Here is a 21,951-nt window from a genome sequence, read left to right as displayed (position 1 = left end):
GGACACAGTCTGGAAGGATGACTTGTCACCTCTCTTGCTGATGAAGACGACAGGCTGGGATGCCAGTATGGGAGTTTTGGGGTGCAGAGCAGGGTCTCCTAGAAGTAGAGAGAACTGTGGCATCTTGTCCAGCCACCTGTCAGCAGCCCAACACTTGGCGCCTTCAGGTCCTCAGTGGCTTGAGGGATGCAAAAGACTTCAATCACATGGTTCAGGTGAGTGAAGCAGGATGGATATGGCTCTTAGGAACACGTGGAGCCCTTCCCTTTCCTGGTACCACGCATGGCTGATGTGCTGGAGATGAGATGGGGACCGGACACCATGGAGACCAGAGCTGGCGTGTCCCTCCCAGCCAGGCTGCAGGAGCGCAGGTTGCTTGCCGAGCCACTGGACCAGATGCCCTTGCTCTGACGCAGTGATTTGCAGCTGTAGGGTGCAAAAGATTTCAAAGCTGAAGCGCAGGGGTGGGCACCTGCCCTTCCTCATTTCATCATCAGCCTGGTGGGGCCAGAGGCAGGTTGGGGGTGTCCTGTCCCACCGTGGGCTATTGCCTTGCAGACAGTTTCATCCTCTGGACTTCTGTCCTGCATCTGTCCAGCAAGGCATGTGAGCAGCCGTTCACCTTCATCCCTCACTCCTCCTCCTCCTCCTCGTACGGAATGCCTGCAGAGGCACTACAGCACGCTTGCAAAACGAGGTTTGTCCAGCAGTCCAGCACCGAGTATCGCCCCGAGCACTCCTGAAGGACATGAAATGAGGGTAAACTTCCCTTTCCATCGCCTGGTGTTGCAAGGGAAAAATTGTGGCGGTTTAAGGAGCTTCTGAGCCGCCGGGAGCTGCCACTAGAGGCCGCTCGCACGCCTCGCTCAGGCGGGGCGCTGCCGGGGCTGGCGCTGCAGGGCCGGGGCGCGGCGTTTGCCCCGGGCAGCTCGGGGCGGCCCTCCAGCCTGCGCAGAGCCCGGCCCTGCGGCAGGTGCCGGGGAGAGGTGTCCCACAAACCGCTGGGTTTGGCCGCTGATGCCCCGTTGCCTCCTCCGGCGTGAGCTGCCATTGCTGTGCCCTCGGTCCCCTGGGTTGCCACCAGCCACTTGGCAGCCCTTGGGGGTGTGACGGATGCCGTGGGACCGCAGTGGGGTCTGCAAGATGGGAGCAAGCCTGGCAGCTTGGTCCTGCTCTCCTATGGCATCATGACCAGCCAGGTGGCCCCACGGGCTGACATTGAGGGGAGGTCACTGGGATGGAGGCAGCATACAAATACGTTTACCAGGCCATGCAGGGGCTTCATTTCCAGCTTGCAGGCAGATGTTCACCCGCTTTCCTCTGTCCTGCACCCCTGGCTGCTGTCAGCCTTGGCTGAGCTTGGTGCTGCAAACCTGGGACACAGTCTGCTCCGAGGCCTGAGCCCCTGGCTCCCCGGTGCAGGGCTTTGAGGAGAGGCACTGGGGGGCAGCTCATCCCGGACGGATGGAAAGGCTCCCCGCTATATTAGTGGTGCAGGATCAGGCCCTTATGATCTGTTTTGTAGAGACCCAGGGCAGGGTGATGAGGAAAAGCACCCCAGCCCTAATCCAGACCAGCTGCCCTCTTCCGTGCAGGGTGGATCTGTTTGCACCCAACACGTTTCTCTGCAAGACACAAAGCAGCCCTACCTTGGGGTCCCCAGGCGTGCCCTGGCATGGGGGCTGTGTCTGCTCTCGGGTAGCCCTCTCGGTGCTGCCGAGGCTTTGTGAAGCATCTCGGGTTGGAGTAACAGGCCCCATGATGATGGGAGGGCTGAAGCGTGATGCCTTGAAGCAGCAGGGTTGGCAAAGCCAGTAGAGCCTGAAGAAGAGAACAGGGGGACTATGGGGCTGAAACAGCAGCAGGAGAATAAAATGCCATCCCACCTCACCTCCTCCAGCTCTGCTGCCGACACCGTGCTTGCCACATTCTGAGCAACTGTCCCTGCGCTGGCAGGGCACGCGAAGGAGCTGTGCGCTCCCCCAGCAGCGCTGGCAGCAGCGCCTTGCGGACACAGATGCGCACTGGTCAGGATGCAGCTCTGTTCCCAGCCGGACTGGCTGTGACTCAGACGGTGCCTCAGGGGAGCAAACCAGATGGGGAAGATGCTGCCTTTTTGTTGTTTGGAAATGGAGCCGCTTTTTTAACATGGAGGCCTGTTTTAATTTGCCAAGGTGTTTTGCAGACACTGCAGCACCCACTGGCAATGAGATGCTGTGGAGAGGAAGGAGGCTGCAATTAGTGTGGGCTGGGAGCAAGCTGGGAGCAGCTGGGTCATGCTGCAGGCATCTGAGCGGCCAGTTGGATTTGGGCACAGCCAGGTCCATGCTGGCATTCAACATGGATGGGATTTTCTAGAGGAGAAGATTTTTGTATGTTTACCCTGGTGCCATGAAATGTGGTTTTGGGAGGCATTTTCTCTTGCCCTGCTCCTGCCCACACAGCTCCCTCCTAGCAGGGCAACAAGTATTGCAATACCGAGGGGCTGCCAGCATGATCGATGGGGGTTGCAGCTTTTTGGGTCGGGGCACACATATTTAGTGGTAAATCCACAGCAGGATAATCACCTCTCTTTGTGGATGGCAGCTTTATTAAAAAGAGATAAATAAAGCATCTTTAAGGGAAAGGCGAGCGAGAGACACAAACCCCATCCTTGGGGCAATGCAGACAGATGAGTAATGGAGCTCTTTGAGTAAGTGCCTGCCCGGCCAGCTCTGAGTCACTGAGCAAACAGCACCAGCCCGGAGCCAGTGGCAGGGCTATTCTTAGCCACTCGCCCATCAGGAGATGCTGCTGAGGGAGAGCAGGCAGGTTAAGGGGTGTCAGTGGGGGAGAACATTTGCTTTCCAACTAAAAAACCCCTGGAGCCAGCTTGAGGCTCAGTTGCAGTAACCCAGACTAGAGACGGCGTGTGAGGATGAGGAGGGTGGCTGCTGCTGTGCTGGGGAGCTGAAGGGAGGGAAAATGCCCTTGGGGAGACGGGTGCTCCTCTGCCACGCGTGTTGGCCAGAGGGACCCGGAGGTACCCTGTCCCAGGAAAAGTGGGCAGCACAGACTGAGCATCACCCTCGCCTGGCCCCTGAAGTATCCCCCCTTCCCACCTGCACAGCAGGGTCCCCCTTTGAGCTTCCCAGGAGCGACCTCCGAGGCAGCCTGACATCCCTGCTGCAGCCAAGGTTGCATCAGCAGGGAAGGGAGGTGGCAGAGGGGTGCCACAGAGGTCGGGGCTCGGTTGCGCTCAGGCTCCTTCTAAATTAAGCATCTCCAGTCATACTGGCTCGAGCTGCTGGCTCAGACCAGAAGCCTGGAAAACTACATGACATCATCTGGGTACCGCCGACAGACAGTATTTCCACTCAGACATTGAGTGCACGGGCTTCAACTGAAGTGTGGCCAGGGAGCATTCCTGGTTTTAGGACCCCCCCTAAAACTGCCCTTTCCCCCTGAAAAGGAGCCAGCCAGGGAATTGACCCTCATTTTGGCCTCTGCTCTCACCCAGGGCATCCCAGCCCAGCCCCTCTGTGCCCCAGGAGGGACCCCGCTCCCCAGGAGGGACCCCAGCAGCACCTCAGCTCTCTAAGCCAGCCTTGCTCTGCCTCCACACGGCTGGGACATGCCCAGGCACGGGCCCGTTGGCTCCGTTCCCCCCGTGCCGCTGGTGCTGCACTGGGCACAGCGACAGGGGTTGTGACGCAGTGGCTGAGTGCCGGTGGGGTCAACCAGACCTGGCAGCAGGTCCAAGGCTGTGATTCTGGAAGGGGGGGTCACGGGTGGGAATTTTGGGACTCACCGCAGTAGTGCTCCAAACCAATACACTCACGAACCCTGTCTGCATCTACTGCCGCCGAGAGCAAGGTATCTCACCACCTTGTGAAGTGACATTGTGGAGAGGAAGGTAAGCAGTGATACAAAGGAGCCTCATCCCTCTGGCATCCTGCAGGTGAGGACCTGCAAGGAGACCAGAATTACCCTATTAATTGGGGAACGATAGCCAGGTGGTGCAGGAGCAGGACTGGGGGCCAGATTTCCCCCGTGCACTAGTTTGGCTCCATCTCTGCCTTCCCGGGCGGCCTTTGGCAAATAACCTTTTTGCTCCAGGTTTCCTATTTGTACAAGCTGGGGCGAGCGGGATTCTCCACTGATTTCTAGAGCTCTCCGAGTTTGGTAGAGCTGATCTCAATCTGCAGGGGTACATGGGAAAGGAAAATCAAGCCCAATAACAATAATTACTTTTCTCCTTCCCATGGGTGTTGTAAGGATTAGCTCATGTTTAGCAAAACTCCCTGTAAGTGCTAAGTGTTGTTAATGTCTTGGATTGCTCCAGGAGTGAATGTGGCTTTCCAGGGAGTGATGGAGTTTTTCCCTTTGCTGGCATGGGTCTGCAGCGAAGTCATCACAGCCCAAATTAAGCAGCATCCTATTTCTGTTAGGCTCATGGTGTAGGGCGGTGTCTGTGGCACAAGCGCAGTCCTCACCTTGCTTGCTGTCAGTGTCGGAGGGGTGAAGCCCATCCCTTCTTGCACGGACACACGGCCAACAGGGCTCTGGAGGAACACGCATCCCACGGAGGATCTCAGAGTGCAGTGCCCTAGGAAGGGCTCATCTCACCCCTGTGGTGGATGGCATCCCCCCAACATGCAATGAAGCAGGGTTGAGCTGGGGGTCCGGCCACGAGCAGTGGGGACACTGCTGAGCGTTGCCCGAGGTCCAGCTGGCAGCTGGGGACAGAGAGCGGGGCACAGCCGGGGCATGGCTCAGGGCACAGGTCTGGGTGTCCTGGCTTGAGCAGGGGTGCAGGGGTGGGAGTCAGCTTGTGCCCCTGGGTGCCCTCAGAGTCCTGACATGCAGCATCTCTGTGCATCAGAAGTATTTACACTCTGCAAAGTTTGTAAAAGCAATGCACGACACCTAATGCTGGAAAGCCTGCGGGAAATAAATTTTCTTTTCCAGATTCCAGTGCTGGAAAAAGGTCCTGAGTCCTCCCAGGAGAGGAAACCGGCTTGTGGCTGGCTCAGCCCCGGCCCAACTGCTCCAGCAAATGTCCCTCCTGGGGACCCCCCAGCTCTCTGGGCAGGGGGACAGGGGCTGAAACTTCTCCGGCTGACGGCCCCTGCCACCCTGGCTCTCCTGCCCTGCGGAGACAGGGCTGACTTTTTGTGACCCCTTCTCCCGGCACTGACTCAGTCGTGCTCCCACGGTGGGTGGCCGCAGCCTGGGGGGGGATGGCGAGAAGGTAAAGGCAGTACGGACTGGCAAGCTTTCAAAGAGGCCACAAGCTAAATAAATAGCCAGCAGCCTATTTCAGTGGCTGCTATATTTAGCTCAAGGAACATTTATTTATAGGCTTGGCAGCCATTCTGAGTCAATAAAAGCCCAAGAGCTGGAAAAAGGACCTTCCTGGGTTTCTCGTTGCAGTAATGGTTTCTGCTGCGCAATCCATGAGGCGCGGGAGGAGAAGCAGCCTCGGCACCGGGGCAGGAGGCTGCGCCGGCTGGGCGCCCATGGGTGCCTCTGCCGGGGACAGCACCTCCGCGTGCTGGTAGCCCAGCTAAGGGCAGACACCTCGCAGCGTCACCTGGGTCCCCTCCCTCGTGGGTGCCACGGCCAGTGGCTCAATGGCCCAGAGAGAATTTGTCTGTAAAACACGCGGGGGTTTAACTGTGCCCGTGGAAGCAGCGACACAAGGCATCAGCCCTAGGGAACTCCGCTGCGGCATCTTCCCCAGGGCAGCGGATTGAGAAAAACAAAGCCAGGAGCAGGTAGATGGGGAGGGAAATGGGAGGAATGCTCATGTTTCTGGATTAAATGATTCTCCCTTCCCATGCCACGCATGGCAACAAGCGGATGAGAAATGAGGGCATGCACGCAGCCCCTCTGAGGCGGCTGCTGCTAGGGTCAGCTGCACAGGAGCCCAAAACTTCACACCGGGCCGTGTCATTTCTACCCCAGCAGCAGCTGATGGCAATAGTTTTGAAAGGCTTTATAAAAGGCTCAGCAATTGCAGCTGGATGAGGGGAGTGGATTTATAAAAGACCAGGGGATTTAGCCCTGCCTGTGGAAAGCAGCCATGGGGATGGATGTCATCTCTGTGTTTAAGTCAATAAGTGCTGCGGCTTTCTGGAGCCAGAGCTGCGGGGAGCCTGCTCACGCCTTCGCCTCCCTCCAAAGCAAACCTGCTGCAGGGGGGAGCAGGGAAATGCTTCCACCAGCCTCTGCTTGAGCACAGCCCAGCTGGAGCGGGGCTGCTGGTTGGCACAGCCAAACTGGTGCTGTGGGGCAGCTTAGTCAGCCATGGAGGGACCTGGGAAGTTCAGAGGGTTTAGCCACAGTGCACAAGAAGCGTGCAGCTGTGTGCTGCCACCATGCCAGGAGCAGAGTATAGCTGGAAGGCAAAATAATTAATAATAAGAAGAAGAATTACTACTAACAGAATGTATTTCAATGCAAACACTCCATGCCTTTGCGCTCTTTAGCTTGGCAGTCTGTACCATCCCCTGCACTTGTGTACACCCATCTGGAGCAGGGCCTGGCCTGTCCTTTCCACCAAAAAGGGGCTGCTCAGGTGCCTGCCTACAGCTTCAGAGCCGTGAATCATGCACCAGACCATCCGAACCCCCTAGAGCGACTGTCTGTGGGCCCATGAATGCCCCAATTAATTTTTATTCCCCTACTCCCTCAGCCATGAGTGTTATTTCTGCTTTGAGTTAGTCCAGCTGCAGCTTCCAGCTGCTGGATCCTATACATAGACATGGGTCTGGCTGTGCATCTAGATCGGGCTGTGCATCCAGCTTCCCGCTGGCTCTGGCCCCCACTGATGCAGCCGAAGATCCATCACCCTCACTAAGCCCCCAGTGAGGACCCTCCAGCCCCACCCTGAGAAGGTCTGACCCTCAAAAAGCAAGGCTGACACCAGCTGTTAAAACACCTATTTGGGTATTTATTACAACACGTTGTTCCAAAATACAAAAGAAAGGAAAAGAAAGTAGAGGGTAGAAAAGCACTGCTGTTTACAGCCTCCAGTAATAAATAAATAAAGACGAGGCAGGGGCAGGGTGTCTCCCCGGGTCTGACAGCAGCACTGGCCAAATGGGCAGCAAGGAAGGGAACGCAGTGGGGCTGGTGGCCAGAGCCTCTCTTCCCTGCTTGGGAGTCCCCAGATACACCAGGGTAGGTGCAGACCCCCTCCCCGTGTTGTGCTTGCTGAGGAAGGGCCTGATCCTGCAGGGACGGGAGCAGGAGCTGCGGAGGCTCAGCTCCAGCATGGTTGGGACCTGCCTGGTCCCTCCTCGTCCATGGCTGCCCCAAAGGCAGGTGAGGTAGGAAGGGTGATGCTGGACCAGGAACCTGACGGGGGTCTGCCAGGGTCCCCTGAGAGAGGGGTGAGACCTGAGCTCTCCGCTCTCTGGTGTGGTCTCAGAGCAACCTCAGAAATGAGTTCAGCACAGCATGATGAGAAGGACCCCAACCCATGGCAAAGCAAAGTCATGACAGAGACAAGAGACCATGCCCAGGCCACTTGCAGAAGGGTGGTGTTAAACCCCGCAAATTAAAATGACTCTTCATGGGGCTGGTGCAGTGCAGAGTGTCGTACTGCAGCGCAGGTGAGGTTCCTCTTCCCTTCCCCTAACGTCTCCTCCTCCACCTTACAGTCATCTGGAAACCTTCAGGTTGTACAAGGAGCCCAGGTGACAGGTGTGAAAAAGCAGCAACGGACTCTGTCCGCTTACGACACCCCAATTTATAGGTGTTGGATAAAGGCCGTATCCAGCCCCATGTTGAGAGCCATTCCCAGCCCCTTCCTGAATCCCTCCAGTACCGGAGGCCGCTCACCTCTCTCCTTGCTGCTCTGACACCGAGGTTGCTCTAACGCTGGCCACGTGCCTTCCCCAGGCCATGCTGTCCCCGGGCAGGGGCAGCGCGCCGGCACGACGAGCACGCTGAAGCCACGGAAGCGCAGGGCATGGGCCACCATGGGGTGCCAGGGCTCCGGCTCGGCCGGGCGGGGAGAGCTTTGCAAACCAGCTGCCGCGGCAGAGCGAGCCCCTGTGGGTGAAGATGCAGCCTGTAGGCGCAGCCAGCAGAAGGTGAGAGCACCACAGCCTGGAGGGAGCAGACTCCGTGGGCTGGATGCCTGGCCAACGCTCCTTAAAGCTGTTACAAAAGCTTTGAGCTTTTGCCGGCTAATCCTCCGTTCTTGGTGCCAGTGGGTTCCTGCCTCTCACAAACATGAGCGAGCGCCTGTATGGGGGAGAGGAGCCGCAGGAAGGGAAGGGAAGAGTTAAGAGGGCAGATCTGCCCCGGGTTTGGGGGTCTTTATACCCTTGTGAAGCAGCACCCTCCAGCTCCTCTGAGGGGTTTGCCTCCTGGGGCTTGGGACAGGCAGGAGCCGTGCCAAGCGCAGCCCCAGCCGGGCTGCGGGAGCAGAGAGAAGGTGTGATGGGGCCTTGCATTTATTCACAACAGAGAAACAAAGAGCAACATACAAAGAGTAAGAAGCAAAAAAGTACAGAATCATAACCATAATAATCGTAATAATAATCATAAATACTCAAATCTATCATTCATAGATTGCAATGACAACACTGATAGCTTATTATCATTAGTATTAAGGATGGGAGGGGGAAGGGGACGGCAGGAGGGGGTCCTGGGGGACATCATCTCCTAAGGGGCAAATGTTGCGGGATGGACATCCAAAGAAACAGGCAGACAAAGAGAAGGGCCAGGGAGGCAGCAGGGGCCAGGGGTGCTGCTGCTGAGGCTGGGACGAGCCTGCTCCAACCCAAGCCTCTGGTCAGTGTTGCCGACCTGCCCGCTGACCCCCGCCGGCTTCGCTCAGGGCCCCGGGGGGCGGCTGGGAAGGAGGTGGCCGGGGGACTCAGCCCGGAGGACAGGCAGGGGCTGGAGGGAAGGGTGCAACGTCCCTTCTAGCCTGAAGGAAAGCTGTGGTTTGCTCCGTCCTTTGTGTGGTGGAAAGCTCAGCCATTGCTCCTGCCGAGACCGTCAGGCACCCAACAGCTTTGTTGGGCGCCCCCTTGAAAGGAGCAACCTTTCCTCTCCTCTGCTCACACTTCTGCCACTGTGCATCCCTACAAACACATGCACCCTCACCAGACTGGCATGGAAAGATGATTTTTGGTTCCAGAGAGGCTTTGTGTTGGGTTGTCTGGCTGTGAGAGCCAGTAAAAAGACTTGGCTGACAGATGATGGGGAGGGCTACCAGCCTGCACAGCCATCCTCGTGATAACTCACAGCTCTGATTCATGGACAAAGTGGTCTATTAGACAGAGTCTGACTAAAAAAAAGTCATTTAATTGCCAGCCACTCAGTGATCCTGGCGGCTTTGGGTCAGCACCAGCAGGAGACACTCGGGCAGGGCTGCTCCATCAAGGTGTATTTCCTGGGTATAGCCTTAGAATATTGCACATCAGAGGGTTTGAGTGCACGTGCCCAGCTTAAGGGGGAAGGATGAATGCAAAGTACACCAAAATAAGGCTGCGGTGGTGGGCCATGAATGTCTCTTGGCAGTTGTGATCTACTGATCTTAAAATCAGCTTCTCTTTGCTCTGGTTTCAGAGGAAAGAGGTGTCCATAGTGCCTAAAGCCTCAAACATGGCCAAGGAGCATCCAGGCGATGGCAGAGTGAAGACGACAAAGAGCAAACCACAGATCTGCCTCTTTGCAGACCTTCAGCCTCATTCACAACACATGCCCTCTCCTTCCCGACTTACCCAGCTGCTTTTTTGCGCTTGTAATGCACCATGTCAGCTAACGGGATGAGTGACAGGAGAGCTTACTAGTGCCTCGTCTCATCTCCCCATCTGGCTGTGCCGACGTGTTCTCCTCTCTTTACTAAACCCCTCGGGAAGTCACCTAGCCCCCTCTCCACCACCCAAAGCTACACCTAACCAGCTCCTGCCAGCAACTGGCCCTACCTGTGCTCAGCAGATCCATGCTGGTGCCAGCCCTGGAGGACTACGGGATGGGCAGGAACAGAGTGATATGGCGCAAGGGTCAGCAGGCGATGACCCTGCCGTGCCTGGGAGATGCCACCACTGAGGGCAGCAAGAGGGGAAGGGGGACCAGCAGCGCCGCTCGGGCAGGAGGCAGGCGACGCTAACCCTGGGCTCCGAGGGCTTACTGAAGGGCAGATGAAGCCTTTTTCCCTCTGTCCTTGGATTTGACATCAGTGCCCACTGAGGAGACCGTGCTGCAAGCGCAGCTCCTGAGCAGCTGCCTGGCTCACGGAGGGGACCCAAATGCTTACTGGAACCCAAACAGGGAGCGCAGAAAACAGCGCCGTGGTTCTTTCAGTGCCAGGAGGGAGAAACGTTCAGGTTGGCAACACTGAGCTGGTCTGAGGCAGTTGCTGGAGGCAATGATGGGTGGCGGCGGGCTTTGGAGGGATGATAAGGTCTCCGACCCTCTCACCCTCATCAAAAGCGATGTGGGGAGAGAGACAGGTGGCCCCTGGCTCTCCAGCCACCCCCATCTCTCCCTGTCTCAGGGAACCAGGCAGGAGCACATGGGTGTCCCCAGCATCTCACCAAATGGCCCCATGGAAATGCAGAAAAACTAAAGCCAGCCTGAAGAGAGCAGGGAGCCTCCGGAGAGACCTGCCTCGCCTGCGGACACAGAAGTGGTTGGGGAAGCAGCCAGCTGAAGCGAGCAGCCCCTCCTCGCACAATTGCAGCTCCTCACGCCTCTGCTTTGTGTTCAGTTTTAAACCTGAGATCATTTGGTTTTGTCACATGTAGTTTGATTTAAAGATAGAAACGAACGACAAGAGGAGGAACAGGGGAAAGGGAAAGAAACCATGTGGACCCAGAAAAAGAAAAAAGCAACACTCCAAGGATGACACGGGACACAGACATGCACAAACAGAGACCCCTGAGGTATTAGCTTTGCAAACTAGTGCCAGATGAGGGAGAAAGCAAAGACAGCCGCAGGGAGAGATGTGCTTTGCCGTGGAGGCAGTTCCATGCCTACAGCTCCAGAAAGCAGCTCCTCAGCAAGCCTGATATTGGGGCTGGGGGCAAGAGCTTGGCTCCCCATTGGGATGGGGGGAAGCAGCCTCTGAAAATAAGTCTGTTGTGCCCCTCCACGTGCTTGCAGAGCTTTGAGTCCAGCTGGCTTGTCACCTGCTGGAAGGAGGGGAGCCGGCCCGGAGGGGAACAGGGCCAGAGGAATCCCAGCACCCGCAAGCACAGTCCCCGTGAGTTTCTCGAATGCAAAGCGAAGGATGGGGGAAACCTGAAAACCCACTGCCCCAAAGGGAAAACGGTGCCCATAGCTCCCAAGCACGGCAGCTGAGGCGAGGTGGAGCCAAGGGGCTGGGGCAGGCAGGCAAGGCACCCCCCAACAAGAAACCCCAACTATCGCCACCTCCCCTCCTCCGCTGCCTGCCCCCTCCCCGCGCAGCTGAAGGTGGCAGCCGGCACCCTTCCCTCCGCTTTGGGTGACTCCCTCCTCGCCCTCTCCAGCGAGGATGGGCAGCCCAGGGAGGAGAGGGGGGCACGGCTGTGGTGGGGTGACAGCCAGGATGGGGACAATGGCTGGGATGGGACGATGGCTGGGATGGGGGTGATGGCCGGGATGGGGATGAGGGGAAGCAAACATAGATCAAGGGGTGAAGAAGAGGCAGCAGCTTCCAGAAGAGTTTTCTGGCTCAGTTTGTGTTGTAAGAAGGTTTACGGTTTGCTTGTTCGCTTGTTCGTTTCTAGAAAAAGTGCCCAGAAGAGTCTCCTGTCCCCTTGTCGGTGTGCCCGGAGAGAAGGGGAGGAAAATCTTTGTTGTCGACAGGAGCTATAGAAGGAGCCACAGGCCTCAGATATTGCTTAGAAACTCGTATTTCAGATTTAAATACCATACACAGTAAAAATAGAGCTGAAAGTACCGCCCCACATTGTCTGCAAATCATTGCCAGAATGAACAGCTTCAATAAATTAAAAACAAAACAAAAAAATTGAAATATTATTTACGTCTCAATAAAAATCGCAGTAAAACCATTTACCTTTTCCTTTGTGTGTGTGTTTTCGGGTTTTTTTTCTTTATATTATATATAATATATATTTATATATGTATAGGGCTGCTCCAGTGCAGCATTTTTAGGATACTTAGCCAGAGAAACACGGGGAGCATGCTTAGTGCACCAGGGTGCCGGGAAGGGGCAGCCGTGGTCCCCCCCACGGGCGCTGCGCCCCATCCCTGCAGCCCAAATCACGACCCCTGCCCCTTCCCACTCAAATTTTAAGCCCAAGTTTCAAGCATGGGTCTCCGAGGGCTGGGACCCCCTGCGGATGTGGGGGGAGGACCGGGGTGGGTGCAAGAGGGACACTAAGCATCCGCCGTTATGTTTCCCGACTCTGGAAAGACTCGATCCGCCTTCGCTTTAGTTTCAACGCGTGCGCTCCCGAAAATGCACACGCGGATATAAATACTCCCCCCACAACCCCGATGCCCCCCTCCCCTCCCCTCTTCCCCCAGCTTAAATATCCCCCCGCCCCGTCCCTGTCCCCGCTCGCCAGGTGCCCCGGGTGGGTGTCAGGACACCTCGATGATCTCCATGCTGCCCGAAAAGCTGGACTGTTTGCTGATTTTCCCCAGCTCTTCCCGGGCCCTGCCCTCAGACATGGTCTCCTCGAACTCCATCTGGCAGCTCCTCCGCTTGAACTGCTTCTCGGCGCCAGCCTCCTCGTGCCAGCTGTGCCGCCCATCCCGCGGCTCGGCTCGCGCCTTGTCCCTCAGTCTGATCTCGCAGCCGCCCGCCACCCCGCCGCAGCCGAACGGCGGTGGGTACGGCCCGGCGCCGGCAAACAGGCCCCCGCCACTGCCACTGGTGCCGCCGGAGTCCACGCCGAAGTACCAGCCGGCCTCGCCGCAGGGCGTGCCGGGGGACTCCAGGTGCACCCCACTCCACGCGGCGGTGGTGGTGGTGGTGGCGGCGGTGGCGGTACCGGGAGTGGCGGCTGGCTGGCCGAGCCGCGGCGGCAGCCCGTCCTCAGCACCGGGGCTCTTGCGTGAGGCGCAGGACCCGCCGATGTTGAGGCTGAGCCCGTGGGCCGGCGAGCCCGCCGGGTGCCGGTGCTTCCGCCGCTGCCTCACCTTGGCCTCCAGCAGGAGGTCGGGGCCGCTCGGCCGGTCAGGGCTGTCCGCCCCTGGGGAGAAGGAGCCAAGGCCGCCGGGGCCTGAGGGGCTGTCCAGCTTGCAGAGTTTTGGGGTGTCCCCAGGGCCGGGGGGTCCAGGGGGTTCCTGCCGCAGGTTGGGGGAGTAGGCAGACTTGATGTCCAGGGAGAAGGAGCGTTTCAGGCGGTTGGTGTCCTGGATGCGCTCGGAGGAGAGGTGCAAGCCGTTGAGCCCCTGCTGCAGGGTGGTGGGCGACAGGACCTTCAGGGTCCCACCCTGCCGCTCAGGGTCACCGTTGGGGGACGCCGAGCCAGCGCCTCTTGGCACCTCCTCGGCCTTCTCTGAGGTAGGTGGTGGGGGATGCCGGCTGCCCTCAGCTGCCTCTGCGGGGTCCTGCTGGGCATCCCCCTCGCCCCGGTCGCCCTTGGACTTCAGGGCCTTGAGGAGCTTCAGGCTCCTCTCGTACTCCAGGAGTTGGCCCAGGAAGTTGAAGTTGGGCGAGATGGACGGGCGACGGTCCTTAACGAACCTGCCGAGAGGCACAGACAGCCCCGGTTGGTGCTCAGCCCTTCAGCAGCGCACGCCTACTCTCTCAGCCTCTTTGGGGAGAAGAGGCGTCATCCAGGACCTCCTGACCAGACCCTCCAAAAGAAAGTGGTCTTGGGGAACCACAGGGCCTTGCGATGCCTCAGGGGTAGAGCTGGGACTGCCTCCCCCTTCCATTTTACTGCTTCCAACCATTCCTCATTTCATGCACTTTATCAAGGGAGGTACGGTTTGGTTCTGCCAGGACTCAGCCAAGACAAGACAGAGCTGCCAGGAGCTCCCACCCTCTCCTTCTGGGCTCAGCCTGCTTTCCTTCCGTGGCATGAAGCATCCCAGCATAACCCCTCCCTGCCCTCTGGGGAAAACTCACCTGTAAGCATCATCTGATGACATACCCATGGTCTTCATGATGTAGGCGATGGCGATGGTGGCTGACCGGGAGATCCCAGCCAAGCAGTGCACGATCACCTGGCAGCTGGACACCTTGGCCTTGTCTGGAGCACGGCAGAGGAAACAGAGGAGAGCATCGATGCGGTCAGCGGTGGCGAGCAAAATGCCTGCAGCCTCCCTCCCCAACCCTCAACCCCTTTGTGCGAAAGGACCAGGGCTCCTGGGAGCAAGATCATCGAGGGCAGAAGAGTTCAGGTTTTGAAGGCTGAGAACTGGGGGGTCCGCAACAAAAGCTCACCAATGAATTCGATGGACTTGTCCAGCCAGGGAAGCAGCTTCTCACAGTAGTTGTCATTGACAGGAATGCGCATGAAGTGACTATCACAGATGAAGTCTGGCTTGGGACAGGAGTTGCTGGCGTTGAGGACATAGCTTATCCCATTCTGCGTCATCAAGTCCTGGTGGGAAAAAAGTGATCGAATGATCAACTGCGTTCAGCCAGCACCGAGTGCTGAAGATCAGCCTCGTCGTGCACTCCCTGCCTTTTCCCTGCCCAGTATTTTCTCTGTGGGTCTCCCACTGCTGCCTTGGCCTCATTGATGGCAGTACAGCAAAGACTATCTGAGAAGGTTGTGTCCATTTAGATGACACAGATTTGAACCTCATCAGATCTTTACCTTGGTCCAAGTAAGACTGGAGACACCCGGAAGGGGGTCCCAGCGACCCAGGAACCCCAGTATGAGAGTCATAGGAAAATACAAGAAAGCAAATCAGCAAAAACTCTGGCTGAAAGCTTTGGAAGTATCAGCTGAGGGAGAGAGGAGGCATCGCATCAACAAAGTGCAATGGGTCATGGGATGCACCCTATGTTAACCAGTGCCAACCCACGTCTTCGCTCCCAGACCCCACAGACACATCGGGAGTTCTCACAGACTTGTTAGTTGTTCACGGTTCTTCACCGTGACATCAGCTCTTGTGCTGGGACACAGGCAGGTGGCGAGGGGATCCCCCTCTTCCCTCCTCCTGACACTGGAGTGAACCTGGGCTGGTTTTCTGTGACTTTTCTGCTTTGGCCACCCAATGGCCATGATCACTGCCCATATTTCTGACTCAATAAAACGCAATGGCACGAGGGAGACCTTGGGTAAGTAGGGTCAGACAAAAAACTGCAATGAGGGGGTGAGCTTTGACCCGTCCCTCAGGGATGTACTGGGCGTGTACTGCTGCATCCACACTGACCTCCATTCTTCCCTCCCAGGGCTGTGGCCAGCTTCACCTGCTACATGCGATGCTGACACCAAATGCATGGCTCATCTGACCCCTGCCTCTTTCCCCGTCCCATCAGGTTGACTGTCACCTCTGCGGCTGGGGGAAGGTTGCTTATGAAAAATGGAGGAACATCTGTGCCGGCTGCTGGGTCTCAGTGCCTGGTCTACTGCATTCCAGGGAAGACCCAGAATTAAACAGGAGGAGAAAAAAAGGAGATAAAAGAGTCCTTCCACAGGTCAGAGTGCATGGAGCTGCCATGTGGGATCCCTCCTTCGGAAGGGGCTGAAGAAGGGAAGCATCACCCATGCACAGCTCCAGCCCTTGACCCTGCTCTGCTGCCTGTGAATAAGGCATCTTCTGGCCACATCGTAGGGATGGCAGAAAACACAGCTCCCAAAGATGAACAAAACCCTCTGAGGAGGTGGGGAGGGAAGGAAACCATCAAATCCCTGCCTGACACTGGCTCCTCGGGAGCCCGCACCGGGGTTTCGGCCCTGGCTCTCCAGCGGCCAGCTCCTGCCCGCCCCAGCAGGCTCTGCAGAGCCCGCCTCGCTCCGTGGAGCCAGCCCAGCTCCCGGGCTCACATTCTTGGCATTTTTCTCTTTCATTTCCTTCTACTCCCCGTATATAATTTCTCTCTCCCTCCTTTCTGTCTCCAACCCCCCCCTCCGGCATCGTGGTCCCTTTCCCCCCTCGCGAGGACGCCCGGCTGGCTCCCTCCTGCCCGCAGTAGGCAGGCGCCCAGCGGCAGTTCAGCTGCAATTTCTCTTTCTGTCTTCTCCCCGTTATTTTTTCTTTCAGCAAAATTCCTTCCCTGGCGTGACATCACAGCACAGCCCTCCCAGCACCTTTAAAAGGGCACTGTCCCTCTTTTTGCCTCTCCCCACAGCAAAACTTGGCTCATTTGGGGGCCTCCTGGGCAAGCCCCTGCCCCTGGCCAGCGCTGCCCACCCCACGCTGCCACGGCTGAACACGCCGGCTTGCTCCCGCTCCCTCTGGCTCCCAAGGGGATGGGAAGCTCGCTGAGATCCGTGTTATCTGGCAGCCTTGCTAGCGAGGTGGGGGGGTGCAAAGCTGGCTCCTGTCCCACATCTCCCTCCAGCTGCGGTAACGCCCGCTCCAAGCCCAGGTGTTTTCCCAGCCATGCTCCTCCTGCCCCTGACTTTGCTACAGGCACTCGGGAAGACCACCCCAAAGCTCATCAATATAAAGGAGTCACCCTGCGACCACCCTCCCTGGTTCCGCCAGGCTCTGCCTACGCACCCCCCTGCCCTCAGCCTCCTGGTAGGGTCAGACCAACCGCGCGTGGTCCTCCCACCGGGCGGCAGTCCTTACTGCCCTCACTCTTCTGCATGGGTGGGGTCCCGGATGGGACAGGGCAGACGTGTCCCCTCGGCAGGGCCGTACCTTGTTTAGGACGTCTTTTTGGGAGCCCAGGTAGAGATGCGGCAGGATGCGCGTGGGACCGACGTTGGCCACAGGCAAGCATGGCTGGGAGATGCTCATCGGCAGGATGGCAGCTGGCTTCCCCTCACAGAGGCCTGGGAAGCAGGACGAGAAGGTGGCAAAGCCTCCTGCAGAGAAAACGGGGTCATTGAGCTCACAGCAGCGAGGCCGAGGCCATCAGTACCTGGCGCCCCAAGGCCTGGGCTGGGGGCAAAGTGGTGATAGCCCTGCAACACTGAGAACGGAGCCCTGAGGAGCAAAAAGCCACCAGCCATTGCTAACCAGTAAAGATGTGTTGTGATGACCGTGCCACACACACAGAGAAAGGCATGCAGACCCAGCTCTGATTTTTATTGCTGCAGCTGGATGTTAACACGCGTGAGGCATCCCGCACCCCCTCGTGCTCTTTGCAACTTCATTCAGACAAACGACGGGAAGAGAAAGTCCTTTCCTTGGCTGCCTACTGCTCTGGGGACAACCAGGCCTGCTTTTCGATAGCAACACCCGCCAGGGCAGGGTGACGACAAGCAAGGTGCAAAAGCTCCCTGGGCTGGGGAGGTCAGCCCAAACCTTGCCGCAACAGCTATGCTTAGACATTGCGGTTTCTGAGTGATGCCCCCTCTGCCCAGCACTGCTGAGCCCATGATTTCCACCACATCGGGCTGGACCAGCACAGCGGTACCTGCAGGCCATTGCAGTTTTTCACGCTCTGACCTTACCGAATGTGACAGCAAGCAGTGCCCAATTTACTGCATCGAGCTGCTGGGCAGTCATACCCAGCCTGAGCATCTCGAAGCTCAATAATGAGAGAAAACCCCCAGCTGGGGCCACAGTAGGTGGCATCTGACAGCCAAAGCTATTGCCATGGTGTCTGGCACAGCCTAAACGTGAAGGAGTCCAGTCTCTAGCTCAAGCAGAGAGAGCACTGACTACTGACTTGAGCAGGGCAGCAAGCATTGCCCTGCCTGCACGGTGGGCAGCTCGGGGGGCTGGAAAACCCCCAGTGCTGTCGCACGTCCTGCATGGTTGCATGAGGCCACCAGTGATCCTGATGTGCTCTCGCTCACTGATTCTGTTGTCCAGGGTAGAGCTGGCTCTGGCTAGCGGTGGCCCAACCTCACTCCCCTCCAGCTGAGGACAGCTGGGTGGCAGCTTGGCGCAATGGAGAGGACCTTGGGTCAGATCAGCCCAACACGTCCTCCTGCAAGTTTTCCCAGTCATGTGAATGAGCAGATGCAGCTTGACATCACCCAAAGGGCAGAGAAGATTCTGGGGCTTGACCACCTTTGACTGTCAGAGGGACCAGGATGCCTCCATAAGATCCTTCTGAAAATCCAAGTCTCTGGACTCAGTCAGCATCATGGGAATCCCTGACCCATCTCCACAGCTAAATAAGATCTTTTAATAAGCCTTCGGTAATGATCTTTCCATTCAGTCTCTCTCCTCTTCAAAAGTGGGGCAACCTTGGCACATCCTCAGTTTACCTTCTCCAGCACCTTGCCAGCATTCCTGCTGGACTTATGGAGCACCCTCCCGGCTGCTGGTGTGGCACCCAAGCTCTGGCGGGGTATGACCGGTGCCGCAGACAACCCACCTCCCATATCTGGGAGGCGAAGCTGATGGAGAAGCCAGAACAGCACACAAAATCATGCTTGCACCACCCGGGAACACCCAAGGTCCTCCATCACCCTCCACCTCAGCAGCTCCTGGGGTCAGCTTCCACTGGCCCAAGAGGAAGGTATCCTCCAACCAACCTCTTTCCTCCCCTCTCGCCTTTTCCTGGCTGGCAGCTAACACAGCTCCCAGCTTCAAAACCTGGCCAAGCCACCAGGGGTAGAGTTAAAGCACCTTATCTTCTCCAGCACTTCCTTTTCTCTGGCTCCCTCCGAAATGACATCACCTCTCAACTGGGACATTAAGTCAGAGTATAAGCAGGAGGCCCAGGAGGCCCAGCACAGGTGTAGCACGGCTCCGGTTACTGCTCATCCCTGCGCTGTGTCCCCATTGCCAAGGAGTGTAAATCACCGGCCAGAGCCCTGCACGGACACACACGACCTCCCCGCTTCACCCCAAGCTTCAGCACATGCCACCGGTGCCTGGGGGATGCTGGAGCAGGAGGCAGAAGCTGCCGTACATGGCACTGAGTGCGGCGCAGATTCGACCCCTGTACTCATGCAAGACAACACGGGGATTTTTCCAAAGGCACCCGGCACATTTTTGGGGAGCAGAGTGCAGGCAAGCGCAGCCCCAGGGATCGATGCCTGCTCCGGTCCCCAGGCCCCCAGCCTCCTGCGCTCACTCACACCCGGCGGCAGCTCCACGTGCAGCTTCCATTGCTCTTTGAAGGCCGGGAGCGTGGGGTGATCTCACAGCTCAAGCAGGTCGGGGCATGCCGCTCTCTCCCCCTTGCCCGCCCCCGCTCGCCAGGCAGCAGCTCCTCTGCCAGCCCGGCCTGGGGAAGTCCGGGCAGGGGAGGCTGCAAAGCCGGCGGGGGTGTTTGCGGAGAGGGGCAGCAGCACCCTCGGCTGCGGTGCCTGCCCCGGCACGCTGCCAGCAACTGCAGGATGCTGGCACCTGAGATGATGCCTATAGCTCCCCACTCTTGTCCCAAGCACAGCCTCAACCCTGTGACTGGGAGCCCGGGCATGCTCCCATCCTGCCTGTCCTCGTTTCCCCCATGCCTGCAGCTGCTGAGGGCAGCCCGGGCTCGGGGGAAACCCTAGAGATGGGGCCGAGTACCCGATGCCATCCCAACCTCGAAGCAACGCTCACCCCACCCCGCACCGGCTGCTCTAGCATGCCTTTCATTTTTAGAAAGCAAAGCAGCTCTTCAAAACAATCCCAAAGGCAGTGAATGTCCCTGGCTGGGCTCCAACCGATACCTCGGCTTTCCCCCTCTTCCATTCCCCGGGCCACGGCTCCCAGCTTTTGCTGGGAGAGAGCGGCAGAGCCCCACAGGGTGAGGAGCCAGGGCAGCAATGGGTCTTTCTATCCTCTTTTATTCTCAGCGCCGGTGCTGGGAGCACCGTGTCTCTTGGCACATGGGGAATTAAGCTGAGGAAGGATCTGTACCTGAACGTGGAGCGGGTGCTTGGGGATCTCTGGTTTCCTTGTGATGCTCCCCTTGAGCCTGGCGAGGGCTTGCTGGGGAGGAGCTGGTCCCTGCAGGCACAGCCCAATGCTCTGCTCACATCTCCAGCATTCCTGAGGGCTCTCAAAACCATTCCTTGGAAAACCCAGTGCCTTCCTGTCTCCCACAGGCAGAGGTGGGCCCAGGAGGGGAGGGGGGCTGTTTGGGCACAGGGAAGCAGGCCAGAAGTGGGGACACCTTCACTGCTCCTGCTGAAGACGGAGGAAGAAGGAGCCAAGAACCAGCAACATGCAGGGCTCCGGGAGGGCTGGGAGGTGAAAATCACCCCCCACCTTTGGGGGGTTCATTCAGCAATGCCCCCAGAGACACAAACCCCCTTATCAGTGTCCCGCTTAAGGCAGGGCTGAAAAGGATCACAGCTTTTGGGAGGGAGAGGAGTGCTGCCAGCACCCCAGAGGAAAGAGGGAAACCGAGGCACGGGGTGTTGCAGCAACTTAGTGCCAGAAAAGTGCAACAACTGAAGCCTCATTTCTTCTCCCATCCCAGGCCTCACTCACGGGGTGCTGACTCCCCTTCTGCCTCCTGCTGCGCCCTGCAGAGACCCCTCTGGGTCAGCCCCCAGCCCTGCTCTGCATGGCCCTGGTGGCTAACAGAGGAGGGGGAAAAAAACCCCACAACTCTTCCCCATCCCCATCTTTGCCAGGCCCTCCCCTCTGCATATTTTCCAGCTGAACATCTATGACAACGTCCCAGAGAAACTGGATTTGCTGGGAGAACAGACACCACAGAGGGAAGGTGGCCAGCCGGGAAATCCTTCCCAAGCCCCATCCATCAGCCCAGAGGGAGAGGCCAGTAGCATCTTCGAAAAAGCTCCTGTAAGAGCAGCATTGCTGCAGCTGCTGGGGAGCCCTGCACCTTTCCCCCCTGAGCAGCAAACTGCAGGGTGAGGAGCCCCTCCGACACTCTCTCTTCGCAGCAGCAGCTGTGTGAGACCCTGAGATGGCTACAACCGAAACAAAAAGCCCCAGTGCTGGTGCGGGGCTGATGGGCATGGAAGGAGATCAGAAGGTGGAAGGAGAATGGTGCTGGACTGCTGAGCTGGGACCCTGCTGCACGTGGGACACTGGCAACTTCTCAGTTGCTTGCACCCCTCACCCTGCAAGCTGCCCTGGTCCCCTCTCTGCCAAGGCAGGGCAGCAGTAGTGGTGCAGGGAAGGTGACACAGAAGGGGACAAAGTCCTGGCTAGGGACAGGGATGTGGTATGGCATCATTTTCCTCCTGATGGTAAGCCCCAGCTTTGGGGATTTACAATTCCCTGAGTGCACAGGATCTTAGGGGAGATGGTGCTGGCGACAAAAGGGAGACACGGGGCACCTTAAGCAAGGCTAGCCCAGCTCCCTGCTGATCCCTGCGATCCTCCCTGCACCAAGGCCGTCTTCCTAGGCTGGAGGCATAAAGTGGAGACAGAGGAACAACCGGGCTTCAACACCCTCTCATGTCTTGCTCCGACGGCTGCAGGCTGCCCATTCATCTCCATCCCCGTGGACTCACCTCCTTCAGGCTCCCTTGGAACAACCCCACAGCTCTGGCCTCAGGTGCTGTGCCCCGCCAACTGCAAGAAGCTGCACACTTGCAAGAAGCAAGAAGATCCCCAGGGCACCTGCCTCACCCCAAAACCACTCTTCAGGAAAGCCCCATGCCTCCTGAACACTCCCAGCCCCACGAGTCCCGTAAATGCCCTCCCAGAGGCACACAGCAGCAGGGACATGCCCCGTTTGCCAGCCTCCCACGTGTGTAGAGGAGCACATCCAACCCAAAGCCCCGCAGCAGGCAACAGTGAAAAAGAGGTGACATGTCACCCCACTGTGCCATCAGCCCTGAGGAGGAGGGCCACAGGCAGAGCTGCGAACCCTCCCTGGGACAGCAGCTGCTGCACCCCACCTCCTCACACCAGCAGCTGGCAGGAGACCTGCCGAGGGTATTAAAGAGGCGGTTTATAGCCCACCCTCATTGCTCCCATAATGAGTGTTAAAGAGCAGCAGCCCGAGCTGCTCTGAGACCTGTTCCCCATGCAGGTGTTGGAGCT

At 58.0% G+C, this 21,951-nt stretch overlaps 1 protein-coding gene across 4 annotated transcripts in view; it reads right to left on the bottom strand.

Annotated features, from left to right (window-relative positions):
• Window positions 1-6,914: 6,914 nt before the first annotated feature.
• DUSP8 (dual specificity phosphatase 8) overlaps window positions 6,915-21,951 on the bottom strand; it is a 48,512-nt gene continuing 33,475 nt past the window's right edge. For all 4 annotated transcript variants that reach the window (XM_037402930.1, XM_037402929.1, XM_037402931.1 and 1 more), the window contains exons 4-7: window positions 16,735-16,901; window positions 14,357-14,516; window positions 14,039-14,162; window positions 6,915-13,651 (exon numbers count right to left, since the gene is read on the bottom strand). In XM_037402930.1, coding sequence (XP_037258827.1) covers window positions 12,541-13,651; window positions 14,039-14,162; window positions 14,357-14,516; window positions 16,735-16,901 — 1,562 coding nt within the window. In that variant the 3' untranslated portion in view covers window positions 6,915-12,540. The remainder of the gene's footprint in view (window positions 13,652-14,038; window positions 14,163-14,356; window positions 14,517-16,734; window positions 16,902-21,951) is intronic.

This window comes from Falco rusticolus, chromosome 10 (genome assembly GCF_015220075.1).
Source record: "Falco rusticolus isolate bFalRus1 chromosome 10, bFalRus1.pri, whole genome shotgun sequence".
NCBI classification, from domain to species: Eukaryota; Metazoa; Chordata; class Aves; order Falconiformes; family Falconidae; genus Falco; species Falco rusticolus.
This window is presented reverse-complemented; position numbering and strand designations above follow the sequence as displayed.